The sequence below is a fragment of the Arabidopsis lyrata genome (genome assembly GCF_000004255.2).
Source record: "Arabidopsis lyrata subsp. lyrata unplaced genomic scaffold ARALYscaffold_7, whole genome shotgun sequence".
Lineage (NCBI taxonomy): Eukaryota > Viridiplantae > Streptophyta > Magnoliopsida > Brassicales > Brassicaceae > Arabidopsis > Arabidopsis lyrata.
Window position 1 is genome coordinate 3,904,783 of NW_003302549.1, and position 18,285 is coordinate 3,923,067.

The 18,285-nt window shown below is 35.1% G+C and overlaps 2 protein-coding genes across 3 annotated transcripts; both read right to left on the reverse strand.

The window, feature by feature from the left end:
* Nucleotides 1-690: 690 nt before the first annotated feature.
* Nucleotides 691-3,400, reverse strand: LOC9305354 (putative L-ascorbate peroxidase 6). Of its 2 annotated transcripts, none has more exons than XM_021017138.1 (10): nt 3,147-3,400; nt 2,928-3,030; nt 2,692-2,807; nt 2,131-2,201; nt 1,921-1,963; nt 1,755-1,851; nt 1,578-1,661; nt 1,367-1,488; nt 1,117-1,216; nt 691-951 (listed from the first exon to the last, which is right to left on the reverse strand). In XM_021017138.1, the coding sequence occupies exons 1-10, from the start codon at nt 3,328-3,330 to the stop codon at nt 849-851; spliced, it is 1,023 nt and encodes a 340-aa protein (XP_020872797.1). In that variant the 5' UTR covers nt 3,331-3,400; the 3' UTR covers nt 691-848. The 2 variants fall into 2 exon arrangements, with proteins under 2 accessions (XP_020872797.1, XP_002869283.1); XM_002869237.2 differs by having other exon boundaries at nt 1,150-1,216; nt 3,147-3,390.
* A 104-nt stretch (nt 3,401-3,504) lies between these two features.
* Nucleotides 3,505-6,681, reverse strand: LOC9305355 (G-type lectin S-receptor-like serine/threonine-protein kinase SD2-5). The gene has a single exon (XM_021017137.1). The coding sequence runs from the start codon at nt 6,151-6,153 to the stop codon at nt 3,676-3,678; it is 2,478 nt and encodes an 825-aa protein (XP_020872796.1). The 5' UTR covers nt 6,154-6,681; the 3' UTR covers nt 3,505-3,675.
* Between the last annotated feature and the right edge of the window lie 11,604 nt (nt 6,682-18,285).

An 18,285-nucleotide genomic window follows, 5' to 3' on the forward strand; every position in this document is an offset into this window, starting at 1 on the left:
AAGCAAAGTGAGATTAGATACAAAAACCACTTTTATTAAGAGACAAGTTGGCCCAGCGATTAGGGTAAGATAGAGATACAAGTACAAGTGTACAACAGTGACACCTTTCCTTTCTTGCTGCTTCTCAAATACTACACATAAGGATATGCATAAAAAATCAATTCTTTTTTTTTTTTTTACTTTCGAATATTCTTGGAGTAATTTATGCATATCCTTATATGAGTATTTGGACGTGGTATGACAATTGACAATAGTCACAACAACACCTTGAGACTTGGATGTTCTAAACTTTGTGAAGTATGGTTGCTATCTGTGGGCAGTTTTTAGCATAGATTTTGCTATTATGTTGGTCGGTGTGTATCCTTGTTGGAAGATTCGCTTCACCATCCATATATCAAATTTTATCTTATCCAATTGAATGCGATTGTACTACTCTTTGATCACATTGTATTTTATATCATAAAAGATAATGACTAGTAGCCAAAAAATTTAGGTTGTTGTTATACTAAAAACACATGTTAATATCTCTTTTGACATAGAAACGGCATATTCCTATAAAAATTAAAAACGACATCTACCTACGACGATTCGTGCATTACCTGGCCTATTCTTTCGTTCGTGTCTAATTACTACATGAACAAAATATATAAATAATTAAATAGTAAAATTTACTTGAACTACCTTATTAAATAATTGCTTAAACGACATATCTTTTAAAGTAAATTTCTGAGTATATTTGATGGTTTAGTTTTGTAGTAGTTGGCAGAGAAACTTTTTAAGCATTACTACCCAAATTTATTCAGGCATGTTTGAAACACTTATGAGCTAACAAAAGATAAAACTAGACATCATAACTTATTCCATTTGGCCCCTGAATTAACTAGTTTGATATAAGCATTGTTGAAGTCTTCGAAGAACTTGTCTTGGTCTTCTGCATATCGTTTCACCCACCTGTGAATCATCAACCCACACATCTATATCAGTTGTATAGTTTTCCAGATCGCTCAAACGACAAGATTAGTGTTCAACAGTTTCCACTTTTATCCATGAGCCTATAGTCCAAGTGTTCAGCACATTACTCTACTCTACTTTAACTGGTAATTAAGAGAAAATTACATATGAAATGATAAGGTAAGAACTTTCTGAAACCTTAAGCACTCATCATCCTCCACTAAGGCATGATCCGAAGGAAGCCCGACCATGCTGGTCATTTTGGCTGCATCATAAGAAGAAAATTATGCAAATATATAATCTCAGTCTTACAGTCAATCTTCAGAACGTGCTAGATGCTAAAACATTGGGAGCAATGGTTAGAAACTGAAACTGTATGCGTAAAAGAACATGAGAATCATGTCATGAGACTTACAAGTTGATGTCCATGGTTTTTGAAGAAGGATTTTGTAGTATGCATTATCAAACACTGTCGGATCTCCAAAGCCTTTACTCCCAATCGTATGTGCCCCAGATAAGGCAACAAGCTCCTGGGTCCTGCATTGGCACATAAACCCAGTGATGTCAAATTACAAAATGTTGATATAATAAAAACATGTTGAAACAATTCTCAGCTAAGGACTCACGAAAATCCTTTTCTTTTGAAGCATTCTTTCAAGCCCGAGGCACTCAGGGTTTCTGGAGGTAGCTTGCCTTCTGGATCAGGTTGCCTGTAAACATGAAACAATCATCCTGTTGGAAGTATAGAAACAGTGACCAGAGATCTATCGAATCAGGACTAAAACCGTTTATGTTGTGCTTACGCTGAATCAAGTCTCCCCAAAACTACTGGAATTGTTGGGCCGCCACATATTGAAACTGCTTCAGATCCAGCGACAGAGATCATATCCGCCCAAGACACTGAGATCACATAGAATGAGAACACTGGCACCAAGGCACATAACAGAACACGTTTCAAATAACAATTACCTGGTTGTATCTCATCAACCTTAATCTTTGCTTTCGCTAGAACCTAACAAAGAATTCATCTACAAGAAGATTAGTTCTTTGAAAGTAACATAGTTGACAAATCCGAGAAACAAGTGCAAATAGACACAAAAAAAAAAGCAGTTAAACAGACGAGAAAAGTACATCTCTATTTGCTCATGCTAACAGAAATAAAAGAGATGGATTTAGTACCTTTAAGGGTTTCTTCAAACCTGTGTTTTCAGGTCTCTCGAGTTCATAAGCAATAGACCCGTTGATGCCACCTGCAATTAAAGTCATAACCAAGAAGAACTAAGACATAGTTGTAGCATCTTTTAATGAGAACGAAGGAAAACACCAGCAGAAGTATACTAAATCGCAAAGACCTGAATCTAAACCACCCAAGCTTGGTTCATCAAAGCCAAAACTGAGGTATATCAACTTGTAAAATGATAAGCACATCCTGAGAGAGCCACTGATCAGACTACTTGACAGTCTGTTAAACTAAGCCAAGAAACACTCACAAGCTACCCAAAACATCCAGAAATCACATTCTAAATATAATCTAACAAACAATGTTTACATAAGCAAACTTGTCTATCACCAAGTCAACTGATAAATGAACTTTCAAAGTTAATATCCATGTTCACCTATGATGAGTTTACAATGAAAGAAACAATCCAACTTGTAGAAATAGATAGCAACTTGACAAAAGAGTCGAATACTAAAGTTGAAGCAAAATTCTGATCATTACATAGAGTCATGGAAATTTACCAGAATGATCGTCCAGTTCAAAGGTTCCAGCATCATGAAACACTAAACGAAGCACACCAGCAGCCTTACCCTTTGTCACCACTTTCCTTATTTCGTTTTGCATCACCGGATAAATCCTGAAAATCCAACAATGAATTTGGATAACTAGCACACAAAAATTTGGGAAAACTATAACTTGAACAATTTACCAAATTTCAGAGTGAATTACACAAAATTAAGGATTGTTTAAAACTCACTCAGCTGCGTTCCCGTTTTGCGGAAGCAAATGAGACAGAAGTTGCACCGTCGACAACAAGACTACCATTTTTCTTCTACTGGAAACGAAAACATGACTCGAACCTATAAATTATAAAGAAACAGAACAATCTCAGCACGAATTCAATAAACCAGGGAAAATCGACGGAAACGAAAAGCGATAGAGTAGAATTGACGATGATACTAGAATCCGGTCTTACCAGGATCATCGGAGATACAACGAATACGCCAGGCTCTTAACGATCTGACAACATGTTTCCCGGTCGCCGGAGAGAGCAATCGCGTTTTCGCGGGAGATTCGAATTTGCATTTGAATTTGAAAGAAGAAGACGAGTCGCACCCAAAAAGACAAGTCTTCAAAAGAGAAGCAGTCGTCGTCGTCATCTTTAACGGTGGGACGAGAGTCTCCGAGACCCAGCTGAAATTTATGTACCGGGAGTTTCTATTGTCTACCCACACGCGTACAGTAAGCCAAAATATTCTAGCCAATATGAACGTAGGATAGAGAGAAGTAAGAACACGGCACGCATTCCAAATGAAAAACGACAAGGAGTTCTATGACAGCTGAGCACAACGACGGGTATTCTATGTAATAAATCTCGATACATTACAAAACTGAGAGATGGATGATGACTATTCTTTTTAAGTTTCAACACAAGAAGAATATACAACAAAACATGGTGAGCCAAAAACCTACTATAAGATACTAAAAATTGGCTAAAAGTATTGCTATCTCGGACCGGAGAGTCTCACGGCGGAGAGATAATTCTCACTGTTACAATCTGATGGTCCTGATGACGTAGTACCACCGCCGTCCTCGCTGATGGACTTAAAGAAGCTTGAGTAAAGTCTCGATCCCATAGTGGAAGAACTTGGTGGCTGAACCACCGGAAAAACACCTTCAAGCATTTGAACAACTTTGCTCATTGAGGGTCTCGTTTGCATATCTTCTTGTATACACCAAAGCGCAGTTTTCATCGCCCTTTGAACCCTTTCGTCATTCACATCAACATTCTTCATCTTCCCATCGACAATATCCATAAGCTTCCCCTCTTCCATCTTCTTGAAAGCAAAGGAAGGAAAATGGCATTTCTCCGAAGTTTCTGATGGATCATAGTTCTTTCTTCCTCCTATTAACTCTAGCAACACCATTCCGTAGCTGTAAACATCGCTCTTCTCTGAGATCGCATAGTTTGTAATCCATTCGGGAGCCAAGTAGCCTCTTGTCCCACGCATTGTTGTGAACACATGGCTTTGTTCGCGGGTCATGAGCTTCGCGAGTCCGAAATCGGATACCTTGGCATTGAAGTTATCGTCTAATAGGATGTTCTCGGGTTTAATATCGCAATGGACAATCCTTGCATCGCAATCTTCATGTAGATACGCTAAACCTTTGGCTGTTCCGAGTGCGATGTTAAATCTTGTGTCCCAATCTAGCAGAACATCGCCATCCTTTTTCCTAAATATCCATCTCTCCAGCGAACCTTTCGATAAGAACTCATACGCGAGCAGCCTATGAGCCCCTTCTGCGCAGAATCCTCTGAGCCGCACCAAATGCAGATGATGAATGCTTCCGATTATACTAACCTCGGCTCTGAATTCTTTCTTGCCTTGACCGATTCCTTCAAGTTTCTTCACAGCCAAACGAGAACCATCTGGTAGAGTACCTTCATAGACCGATCCAAACCCTCCTTGACCTAACTTCACCGAGAAGTTATTAGTCGCTGACTGAAGGTCTTTGTAAGCGAACCGGATAGGCATCCCGGATAAATTCTCCAAGAAATTATCCTCCTCTGAACTCTCTTGAGGAGCCTCCAAGATCATTTTCTTTCTCTTATGAATCCGGAAAGCCACAAAGATCAAAACAGCGATGATAAAAATTGTCACCACGATAATAATCACTATATAAGGAAAATGTTTCCCATCATCTTCTCCATTATCTCCACCTCCAGAACTAGTACTTGCGATCTTGATGTAAGACACAAACCCAGAGCCTCCATTGCCAGAGGTTTTAAAGCTTCCAACCCAATCAAACAAGAAGCAATTACCAGAACTGTTCTGGAAGAAAAGACCAAGGCACGAGCAATTGTTGTTGCAGAACTCTTTACAGCTATCAAGATCGGTTTTCTTGGAGAACGGCGGAGCAAACCCGAGAGCGAAATAATCTACACCGTCTCCAGCATTTACGAGCTGCAAAGGCAATGTTGCATTATCCTTGGTTTTCTTACAGGGAGAAGTAATACCGGTTTTGCAATCAGACCGAGCCCGAGACAACCCAGACACACATCCACACACTTTAGAACCCGAGCAGACATAGTAAGGCCCGCAAGGCTCAGGTGTTCCGCAGAGATCGCTCGGGATTTTAGTCGAAGAATCAGCAGCAGATGTCCCGCTTCCAAGATTAGAAAAAGAGATCACACCGTTGTTTCCCAAAACAGCGATCCAAGTTGTGTTATCATCTTTATTGTCTGAAAATACAAACTGCCATAACAAAACCTGTTTCTGATCAAAGAACCGCCATGAATTCCCAAGGAGAGACGATGAAGTCACTACGCCGCCATCTTTGTTGATGATCCTTTCTCTGGAATTTCCCATTGACCAATACACTTGAGGGGTCAAGCTGTTAACAGATAAAACCATATCTCCTGATTTGATCTCAAGAGCATAAGTCATGTTGCTCGAAGAAGGACTGCTAGTGAGCTTCATGCCTTCTTTAAAAGCTTGATTTGTAATCAAAGTATCTGTCGGATGATCAAAACTCTCCCAGATAGAAGTTCCATCAACAGAAACAACAACGAGATTCCCAGAGTCACGTAGCTCCATTCTTGAAGCATTTTTGCCTGAATTATCCAATCTCCAAACCTCAGTTCCTCCGTCTTCTCTACGCAGCACCACATTTCCGTTGTCTTCGAACACAAGCTTGTCGGAATTGGAAACAGGGGAAGCTCTGTTCGCCGACCAGATCAGTTTGGTGCTGCTCTTGTGGATGATGCTGAGTGTGAACAGAGTAACGGAATCTTGTGTAGTTACGAAACCGAAGCCGAAGTCTGAGTTGTTGGATTCGAGGAAGATACCGTCGTTGTTGATGTAATTCATCTGAGATCCTCCAAAACCAGGAATGATTTTCCCGATGGACGCTACACCGGCAAGTAGAGGATCCGGTAAGAAAACCAGACACGTTACGAAGACGATGAAGACGCCTCTCATGGTCTTCGAAGATGGTGAAATTCGGCTCAAACCCAGAATTTTACACAACTGGACAAGAACTAGACCCTTTTGAAAAGACCTAAACTTTATGTATGTGGCTGAGGTCAATGGATCTGAGAAAATAGAAATTTCCAGAAAGATGCAAAAAGACAAATCTCAGAGACCTGACAGGTGAATCTGTAAATAGAAACTGATTGTTCCTAGAGAAGAGGATTCCGTGACGGAGAAAAAGCAAACAGAGAAATAAGAACTCGCCTTTGCGTTGTTACAAAGCTCAAAACTGTCCAGCGATTTCAGACGGAAGGATGAGAAAGGAGCGAGATCGATTAAAACCCAGAAACAGAAATGAGGAAGATAGAAGTGGGATTATTTCAGGGATTAGAAACACTTTGATTTGTTTTGCCTCTCTGTTTATTGTTTAACATTCAATGATGTTTGATTTTGGTCTTTTTTGATGGAGAAAGACGACAAGAGGGGTTGAAACAGAGAGAGAGAGAGAGAGAGAGATGCGAGAGTGTCTTAAATCTCTCTGAGCCGTTTCCTTCAAATCCGTTTCCTTTTTATCTTTTCCTCTTGTGACCGTCACACAAAATTTGGACAGATCCGACCACTTGAGTCTTTTCTCTTTTCAACCAAACATGTTCTTAAATTTTCCAAACCCTTTTGACTTTTGACTTTTCAAAGAAAAAAAAAAAGACGAAGACGACCGATCTAATTCATAAATTTAGCAGCTTGCATACAGGTTGAGATCATACGAATATGTGCACAATTTGTATGATGAATATTTTTTCTTATATTTTTAAATTTATGTAATGGTTGAAAACTAAACAATGTAATGGTTGAAAACTAAACAATGCAAAAGATTGTTTGTCGTGTTAGTTGTTGTGGCTGATGAAATCGGAATTTGGGTTGTGTTAGATATTTGCATCCAAAATGAACGATTCTTGATTTATAACTAGTTAACCAGTCATTAGTTGAATCTAAACTTGGGTTGAGAGATAGTGGATTTATTTTCCACCTGAAAATATAATTTATATAGAGAATAATAAATGAAACATGTGGAAAAGGAAAACTATTACTCTGTTTATCTAGTCTGCTTTAAATGAAGGGCCCCTTAAACGAATACCAATTGGAGCATCCAGCTCTTTTTTTTCTTAAATTAATTTGTGTTTATCTTATCATGTAATTTAGAGAACTCTTATTTCTTTCTTCCTTTTGAATTCAGGTGGCATTCAAAGATGGATCAGCAAACGTGAAAATTTCTTGGTTTCGTATTAGTATTGTGTCTACTTTGACGGTTGATGATTCAACACAGAAAGAACTACTTGCTCTGTTTCTTCTACCTTTGCCGTAAGAAAAGGAAAACTAGTTCCTACCTTTAATTTTTGTCAACATAATAATACCTAACCTTACTTTTTCCCGTTAATTGAAGAAAAAAACAAAAGAAATCAATTACAAATACTATAAAGATTAGGGCACTTGAAAATAGAGATTAAGGAGAAAATAAATTTAACAGCAAAAGAGGAACGTGGGGAAGTGTGAAAAATTGAGGTGTTTGATTGTTAAGGTATTTTGGGAAGACGGAGTACGGATGCCAGCTGGCACTTTTGACGTATCCCCCGTGTACTTTCATTTCACGGGATGATAATAATGCGGAAATTCCAAATATACCCCTGGTTGATGGAATGGACCAAACTACTCCTTTTTCACGACCGACGTGTGGTTTTGGTTTGACTTTAATGTGTGAATCTTTTTAGGAGAGATCAAACCTTTTTCAACGGCTAACGTTATTCCATACAAATGACTAAAATTCACTTTACGCATTTCTGTCTTTATGCATAGTACTATTAAGATACCGGATTTGAATCAGTAATTTATTATTGTCACAAAATACTACTAGGATACGATTAATTTCTTAGGTACGTATGATATATCAAGGTGAATTAAATATTTATACACGGTTGACCAAAAAATTAGATTTCAGAACATGATAATTTCAAAATTAAGTAATTATGAAAGATAAAGAAACTACAAACCAAAAATATTCTTCTTCTGTTGATTTATTACAAAAGTGCCATTGAATTAAAAATTGTTTTATTATTTCAGTTTCTCATCGATACTGTTCACTTAGACGTCGATGACACTGTTCATTTCGAAGTTGATGATACTGTTCATCGTAGGATAGTGTAAAACATTTGTGATTTGTGTAGATAACTATTTTATTACCTGATAAATAATATAGTATCGTGATAAGTTAAATGATTATCTATTGGTTTAACACGATAACAAAATATATATCAATAAGTTTATAAATATATCGTGTTAAAACATATTGTATCTCGATAAGTTTATAATTGATATGATAAAGTTTATATTATCATAGAAAATATTTATGGTAAGATAGTAGATATATATATAATATTTATATTACCGTGTATAACGATGTTAACATGATAACAATAAAAGTAACAAGTGTTACTCTAGTTCTGGTCACCGACGAAGCAAACCCAGAAAACAACATAATTAATTTTTTTGGCCGCCACTGTCAAATCTTCAATCATCACAGCTCCTCCGTCCCTATCTTCGTCTCAACTCACCACTCCATTTGATCCAACAATAATTGATAACGAGGTTAACGTAATAACGATGAAAATAACTAGCAATAAAAAATAACAAGTTTTGTTGTAGATCTGCTCACCGATAAGATAGACGGAAAAGACGGCGACGATTATAAAACTCTTAAGCCATCTCACCTTCACCGACGCCATCACCATAAAATCCCTTTAGCTTTTCGCACCTCTCCGACGTTATCTCAATCCACGATTTTATTCACATCACCTTCTTTTTTCCCAAATTCACCACCACCGATAATATAATCATCATCACTATCGTCGTAAATACCATCTCCACCATCGTTAAGAACCCAATAGTTTAAATAGGAATAAGCACCACTTACAATCACCACCGCAGTGGCCATCACTGAATCGGACTAGAAACCACCACAAAATCAAATCGACTATGCATCTTTTAAACACACAAGTTTGTCTCCTCTCTTCCTCCTACATCATCACCACCGTCTTCTACTCTTTTGTTGTCATCACCATCAAGTTCTACAATTTTATTTTAGAACGATTTATTGAAAATTGTTTGTATTTGGCTGTTAGAATTTTTGTTCATGTCAATTTTGATGAACACTTCGACAGAGAATGGGGAAAGAAGAGAAAAAAACTGAAAAATTAAATAATTTTTTTTTTAAATGAGGACAACAATGTAAAATCCTTTACACAACATCTGACAAAACAGTGTTTATTTGTGTCAATTAATTTTTGAGTCTTCCATGAGTACAGATTGATAATACCCTATATCAAGGGATCTATAAACCATAAGCTACTTTTTTTTTTTTTTTTTTAATCATAAGCTACTTTCTTGTAAGATCTCTCTAGTTTTCGATATAACGTCCTTCCATTCCATGCTCATCTTTCAAACAATACGTACTATTCTTCAAGAAATTTCTTTAATCAATAAAATCATTACTAACTAGTATATAAACTACGTACCTTTTATGCTCATATTTCAGCTATTCCCTCGAACTATATCATCATCATGGTTAAGTGGACACTTTAAATATTTACAAATTTCAGAACTTGTATCTAACTATCCTTGTAATGTCAAATTTCTTTAGTTAACTTTTAGACGACACAATTACGTAATCGTTGTGTTTCAACCTCCCCACCATTTATTAACATATCATCTGAAATTTTTTACATGTAATCAACCTTCTAGCGTTATGAGAGTGGAGAAATATTCAACACTTGCATCCAGATATACTCCAAGGGGGCAGTATAATTATAAGTTTACATTATTTTGAGGGGTATGCTTATATAAATTTAAATTAAATAATTGACTTTGATTGTTCAAATGTAAAATGTGGTTGGGGGTTAACTTGATTTTAATGACCCGCAATCATCTACGCTCATTCAAATCCTCAATTATAAAAGATTCAGGAATTAGTTGGCGAATCGCCAAGTGTATTCCAGATTTTAATAATAAAAAAACTAAAAAGCATTAAATTGTAAAAATACCATCAATCAATAAAAATAATTATAAATAAAAAATACTATTCTCTCCATCCCATAAATATAAAATTTTTAGAAAAAAATTTGTCCCACAAATATAGAAGTTTTGTGTTTCCAATGTTAAATTTAAAACAGTTTACCTATTTTATCTTTATTACACAACAATAAATAATATACTCTTTAAAATATCTTAAAATGTTAAAAGGTCAAAATTGTCATTATACATTATTTTTTAAAGAATGTGAAATTTCTAAAAAATTTATCTTTGTGTGAGAGAGAAAATACTAAGTAGCAACGCAATAGTAACGGATCAGACTGATTCGTCGTGGCCTAAACAGTGACAGCGCAAGAGGTCTCCCTAAACCTTAAATGCAACTTCCTCAAACATGTATTTTCCATTATTTATAAGTACATATGTATATTAAATTTGCACATTTATTTGTATCACTGAATATGTATATTATATATATATATACAATATATAAATATAACATTATATGCCATATAAATACGTTCTCACCTTGTTCTAGTAGCTTTTTCTTTATAATATTATAAGTCATTTTACTTATACTATCTTATAAGCTCTATGATTTTGAATGTTTTTTTGTCTCAATGATTTTCAGTATATATTTGGAGTCATTTTTCTTCTTTTTTTAATATTTTTTATTTTATTTTGTTGATTACATGTTGATGTGTATATATATATTCATTGTAGAACACTAGAACTTATTTGAATTATATATATTTACAAACATTATCTATTACTTACTTAGAAGGAGTCTGTATTAATTAATTACCGTGTTGGCTTGGCTACCAAAACATCTGAGTCCTGACCACGTAAATCTATTTTGAAACATTGTACAGTTTTAGGTTTTCACGTAATCATCAATAAGATGCTCTTTTTTTTTGTCTAAACAAAATATGCTAAAGTAGAGTTGTTTCAAAATGAAAATTAAAGTTCAATTCTCCAAAAAAAAACACACAAAAACTGAAGCTCATTTCTCAAGCAAAAAATGATGTAAACGTTTGTATAAGACAATTCAATATGAAATAAGCGAGACTTTGCTCTATTACGGATCTGTGAAATAACTACAAAAATGTGAACTCTGATGACTACTTTATCAAAGGAAGTTTAATTTTTTTTTTTGTCTCCATTTCAAATATTAAAGAGAGTATAAGTTCAGTTCACACACTGTCTATTCCTTTCGACACAAAAAAAAAAAGAAAGAAAATAAAAACAGAAAGAAAGAAAGAGCTGGTCTAAAGACAAAGCAGTTGATGGAAAATATTGGAGAATAATTTTATAAGAAGCATTGCTTACTTTTTAAAATAACATCTGGTCATCTGGATATGATTCCCAATATTTAACTACTATTTGCACTAATCACGCATTTACTTGTCAAAATGAGTCGAGTTTTACATAAAAGGGATACACCATTTTTTTTTTGCTAAATGGATAAATATCATAAAAATGAAAAGTAGGCATTAAAATGAAAAGGGATACAACATGTTTTTCATAAAAATACAAACTGTTATATAATTAACATCTACTATTTATATTGAGAACTCGATCGTTATAATTAAAAGCATGAATAAAAAATAACAACGTTTTTATTTCATGATACGTCTTGATACGCATAATTAAGTATAACATGTATCATAATATATACAACGTGATTTTATAAATGTATATAGATTATCACGTATGTAGGCATGTGTGTTTACAAGGATCAGCAAATCTTATCTTAACATATCATTTAACAAAAAAAAAAACCTTATCTTAGCATATCGCCGTATATAGTTCGTCATATCTCTTCCACTACAATCATTCATACGAATGATCTCTTTTATATCTCTTTTGATATCATCATGAACGTGGAAGCCGTCAACGTATGACTAAGATTTCTCTCTACATTTTTTATTAGTTATTACATAAATTCATCAATAATGGTTCGTTTTATGCCCAAGAAATATAATAATTGTTAGGGTATTATATAATAATAAATTATAGAATCCATGAGAACGGTCCTTTCGTGTCAAACCAATACGTAGAGAGTCAATTGGTTAGTGATTTAATAATTGGAACTACTTGGATCAACTTTTAGGTACAGACATAAATTATACTTAATATTTTGTTTCTTGTGCATATAAAATAATGGACAAGGTTGGGCAATGAGAAAGAAAAGCTTTACTCATAATCCAATGAGAAATTACTTCTGTGACAAAATTACTAAACTACAAAAAGTTAGCCTTTTTTTAATCTTACTTTGCCAATTTTCAACAATGGATTGCTTGGAAAAATGCTGATAAGGTTTCGTTCCCCACAGGTTGATAAGATTCGTATTAGGTGAAATTGAAAATTGACGAGGTCTTCCAGGTTGTCAAGGAATTAGTTTAATTATGCTTCTGAAATTGAAATAGGTCTAATGGTTTTATAACACAACTAGGATTTAACCCGCGGTATCCCGCGGGCGTAGATTTTGTGCGGTTTTCTTATTAAGTAGTTGATTATGTTTTATGTTCAACTGGTATAAACTTGGTTTTTAAATTAAATCATTTTTAACTAATAAGTGGTATTTTAATTGGTTGGTTGTTATGTAATACTTAGAAGAATGTGATTTAATATATTTAAATAGGTGTATTAATTATAAAATGGGTTTGTAATGTTAATATAAGTAAAAGTAGATATTAAAATGTGAAATAGTAAAAGTGGTGTAATTGTTTTTGTGATTATAAGTGTTCTTTTACTATATAGTTTTGAAGAGAATTTGTTTTTAGCATAACAAAGATTCTAACATTTATTAAAAATTTTTAAAAAATTGAAGATAAAGTAAACAAATAAAATTAAAATTATGTTTTTTTAAAAATTAAAGACACATAAGTTGTGTATTTAAATAAATTAAAAAAAACAAAAAAAAAAAAAAAAAAAAAACATATGAGAACGATGATTCTCGTTCTCCACCGAGAGTTAACACCCATTGACACGCTTAAGCTTTACCGATGATACCGAAGAAGCTGATAATCAGATCATAAGCTCACATCTCTGCGCCAATTCTTCTTATGATGTAAGCTTCATTCTAATTCAATTGAATTGTTTCAAGATAATTTAGATTCTGTGATCAATTACCTTTTTCATATAGGATTCGGATAAAGCACTTGAGATGATGAATTTGTTTCTGTTAGAAATCTGGGAGAGGGGATCAGTGAAGAACAGAGGATGAATGAAACCATTTGCAGATCAAATTTTGCAAATCGACAACACTTAAAGCAATTGTCATTTCTATAAGGTTAGTTTTGGATCTGTTTTTTCAGTTGTAGACACAAATTGAAGTTGTTGTTTGTCTCAATCGGAGTTATAATTGAACTAAGGTTTCTTGATTTTGTTGTCTAGAAATGAACTCTTAAACTTACACTACTGTAGTTGCAGAGAGTCTGATTATGTTTGGATTAAAATGACTATGGAAAGGAACTTGCTGTTCTAAAAAACAATACAAAACATCTACAAAGTTAAATAACAGAAGCAAAAAAACTAAAACTATCCTAATTCCTTAGGTTCTGAAAGATCTCTTTGAAGACGACATTCATTGTTTGACTCTGAGTTTTTCCTTCTTTATCCACAATAAGAACTTTCAAACCTTTTTTGGAAGTGACTCTTGATAAGGCAACATACAGCTGGCCATGAGAAAATACTGGTCTAGGAAGATAAATCCCTACCTCTTTAAGTGATTGTCCCTGGCTTTTGTTTATTGTCATTGCAAAAGCCACAGATATTGGAAACTGTCTTCTCCTCATGCGAAAAGGCAATTTGGTATCTGAAGGTGATATCTGAGATTTAGGGATTATCACTTTGTCTCCGATTCTATCTCCAGTAATCACTTTGGCTTCAAGTATATGATTACCCATCTGCGTTATCTGCAATCTAGTACCATTACATAGACCATTTTTTGGATCAATATTCCTCAGTAACATAACCGGTGCACCAATCTTGAGACTGAGACTGTGATTTGGCAAACCAGAAAGCTTGATACTATTGAGGAAATCAGGTGTGAAGACAGGATTGTTCAATGAAGCACCATCCTGAGGATCAATATCGTCTGCACTTAAATAAGTCATTGCTTCACCTGTTTAGGGAAAATTTGTTAGATAAGTTTCTTATACATATACAGTTAAAGATTATAGTATTAAAACGTAATTCTTACCATTAAGTTTCTCAAGCATGATGTCGTTGATGGTGTTGACATCACTATTTCTTGGACACAATATAGCTCTCTCTTGAAAGAATTTAGGATCATTATTAGGCTGCAACAAATCCAATTCTCCGTAAACTGCTTTGATAATAGCTTCAATAGGATCATTTACATCTTTAATCAGTAAATCTTCTGGAATATCTATGAGAACTTCACCATCATTAGGCTCTGAAACTCTACCATCACCAACGGCCAAGAGCCAATCAGAAAACTCTTTAATTTTCTCTGCCTCATCTTTATCCAAATCATTAGCCATAAGACGCATGTTCTTTGTCAAAGTGAGGACCTTGTAGTGTTCCCAGAGATAAGATGAATTTAATGCAGCTAAAACAATCTCTGCCCTACCAGCACCATGTATTACAGGGAGTACTTGTCTGAAATCACCTCCGAAAACAACAACTTTACCACCAAATGGCTTTCCATCGACATTTCCAATAACATCATTTAGACTTCTATCCAATGACTCAAAACAATAACGACTCATCATAGGAGCTTCATCCCATATGATAAGAGATGCTTCCTTAAGCATATTAGCAAGGTCTGAGTTAGGCACGATATGACATGTTGTGAAATCATCAGGATGAATAGGGATGCCAAACCTAGAATGTGCAGTTCTACCACCTTCTAACAACAAAGAAGCAATCCCGCTAGACGCAACATTGACAGAAATCAAACCCCTCATTCGAACTGCGGCAGATAGAGTTTTCCACATAAAAGTTTTACCGGTTCCCCCAAATCCATAAACAAAGAAGACACCTCCACTGTTTTCTAAAACAGCACCAATGATCTCATCATAAATGCCTTTTTGCTCAGAAGTCATCTTATTAACCCACTCATCATGGTCTTCTCGCAACTTATCACGGTTATAATTTTTCTCTTCTGTAATGAAACGGTTTGAATGATCTATACCTTCTTGAGTAGGTTTAGGCATGTCTTTGAAGTCTGTCAGAGTACTCCCATTACACAACAGCAAATCTTCTATCTCTTGAAGAGCATAATTTCTTTTCTCAGCATCAGTTAATACTAAATCTGGAGTAAAAAAGAAAAACACTATTTCATTATAACAGAAACGGAAAGCAAGCAAACCAACGGAAAAAAATTGTATCTCAACAAACCTGGATTGTTGTACTGATTTCTTTTCTTTGTTTCGATGTCTTCAGTTAAAATTCCACAACACATTTCCCACACATACTCCGGTCTTGCAAGACATTTATCCAGAAGCATCATAGAAAAGAAATTACGAAGATGATCTCCAAAGAAAAATAAGCTTGCTTCCACTATACTATCAATATAAGCTTGATCGTCTGTTAGAATACCACGTGCCAAACATGCCTCCTTGTATGTCTCATACACAACATCTTTGTATGTTCTGATATCTTCATCACTCTTTGGACCAGTTACTATCCCAAGAAGGATCCTCATGTAATATTCTGGTTCCATTTTAATGGAGGCATAGTTTATTCTCCCTATACAGAAACCTCTTTCCCTAAGCTTCCACTGCTTATTCTGTCCATCCCAAGTGAAATATTGAGGAATCTCTGCGTAAGTGAACTGTCTAGCAAACTCATTCTCCTTATTCAGATTAAGATAAGCCATAAACATAGAATCTTCGTTTGCTTTTCTATCCAATAGTTCATCAATATTCTGGGTGCCATCGAAAAATAATGGTTGCTTTCCAGGAAGATGGTAAGAAAGCTTCATCACAGGTGTAGTCCTAAACTGGATGGGAAATTTGAATATCCTCCAAACAGCTTCAGAAGCTGAAACATACCTATTTATTAAGGGAAAAAATGTAAATTATTGCAACCTGAAAATATAAAACTGATATAGTAGATATATTCACTAAGGAATATTATATCATACCTGCAATCGAAGTAATCTTTGATTTCATCTTTACTTTTTTCTTTACTGCTAGTTGCTGATCCAGTCTCCGTATCAGTATTCTTGTCATTAGGTTCAACAACGATAGCTACACGATCTTGTCCTTTGTTAATATACTTAAATAAGTATTTGATAGAACCGGATTGGTTACACCACTCAACGTTGATGTGAGCTCTATAACGCAATGATAAAAGGCGATTATACGGAACAACATAACTGTTGTCACACTTAATACCACCTTTTTCAACAAAGTGCTGAGATTCCCGCCTTCTATATATTGGGTATCCGTCTTTACCAACTGTTGTTTGCTCAACCAATTTCTTAGGAAAAAACTTAGAACACTTGCCATCAACCATGCATGGTGAATCTTTGTTGGCCGCACCACATGGACCATGTATCATACACTCCTTTACAACCTCATATAACTTAGGATCCTTAGCTTTATCTGGAATCTCAGCAGAGATGATATTGTCAATATCATCAGATGTTGGAAATTTGCAACTTTTATCCATGAATAAGAGTATATGAGCATGTGGTAGTCCTCTTTTCTGAAACTCCACTGTGTACATAGCTGCAAATAGCAATAACCATTTTAAACTCATATTCGTACAGTAACAGGCAATAAAATAAACAAACATAAAACATATCTGTAAAAACAAAACAATTCATTACCAGAGACAGTTTTTCCTAGAAGATGGTCTTCTGTTAAATCTTTCATAAGAGAGTCAAGCTTCATCTTGAATATCCGACACACAACATCTGGTCTATCATCCGCATTAAGTTTACGCTCTTTACAATATCTAGTTATTTCTGGCCACTTGGGGTTACATGTAAATGTTATAAACAGGTCTGGGAAACCATACATTTTACACGTAGCCATAGCATCATAATAACTGTTCAACATATAGCGAGGTCCACCAGTAAAAGAAGATGGAATACGTATTGATTTACCTTGTTCACCCATGTTGGTGTTTCCAGCTTCTGAGGCAGCCTTAAGAGTAGAATAATTCTCACATCTCAGATTAGACTGGTTAAACTTAATATAGGACAGCCTGTTGGATTCCAGTGTTGTGTATCCATCTACCAAGAACTGTTGGAACAAACGCTTTGAACGTAGTAGTGTCTGTGCTTCATCAAATCTCTCTTGTATTCTGAAAGCATACCACTGCCTCATACTTATACACTTGTTTGCTTGTTTTTCTGTCTTGCCTGTATATCCCTTTTCTATTCCTGGTCTAAATCCATCTTCACCATAAATAAATATGAGAGGATATTGCATTGGGACATAAGAAGGATGAACTTCGCTTATTCTTGAAAGCTGTCCTGTTTTCTTATTTTGAACAATAATATCACGTGTAGGCATTTCAGGACGAAAATCTCCGGGAATCAAAGCTGCAACTTCAGACGCTGTAGGGTTGGAATAAGTTCTTCCATCTTTTCCTACCCTATCACTAACAATCTTCATGTAGAACGGTTCACCATCAGTACTATCCAACTTATCTTTTGCCATCCTGAAATTTTCAACGTAGGGATTGCAATCATCCAACAATTTGATGAGCTTTGCAATGAGGTCCTTTCTGACTTGATTCTTGACTGTTGTTTTCTTTGGATTTTTGCCCTTGCTACACTCACAGAAAGTGAATGGATGCTAAATTAGTGAAAATACCATAAAATGTAATATAATACACAACTAAAAATTAGTAATAAATAATAGTAAATATATATGGTACCTCATGACAGTAGATCTGTTATCAACTTCATTCTCAGTATCAACAATATAAAGCTGTGAGAATTTAGCATAATCTCCTTCACCAGGAATCATACTACCAATCAAATGATAATTGGCTCCATGTAGTTGGAACTGGTTAGGACCTTTTCCCTGTGGATTAGATCTATCAACTTTACCGCCAAGAGAAGTCATACTGAAT

What these genes read in the sequence shown, in the direction of transcription:
- LOC9305355 (XM_021017137.1), bottom strand. Translation starts at nt 6,153, where the DNA reads ATGAGAGGCGTCTTCATCGTCTTCGTAACGTGTCTGGTTTTCTTACCG.
- LOC9305354 (XM_021017138.1), bottom strand. Translation starts at nt 3,330, where the DNA reads ATGACGACGACGACTGCTTCTCTTTTGAAGACTTGTCTTTTTGGGTGC. An exon ending in TTCAAAAGAAAAGGATTTTC is followed by an intron (nt 1,489 to 1,577) that starts GTGAGTCCTTAG and finishes GTGCCAATGCAG; the next exon opens with GACCCAGGAGCTTGTTGCCT. An exon ending in CTTACCTTATCATTTCATAT is followed by an intron (nt 952 to 1,116) that starts GTAATTTTCTCT and finishes GATGATTCACAG; the next exon opens with GTGGGTGAAACGATATGCAG.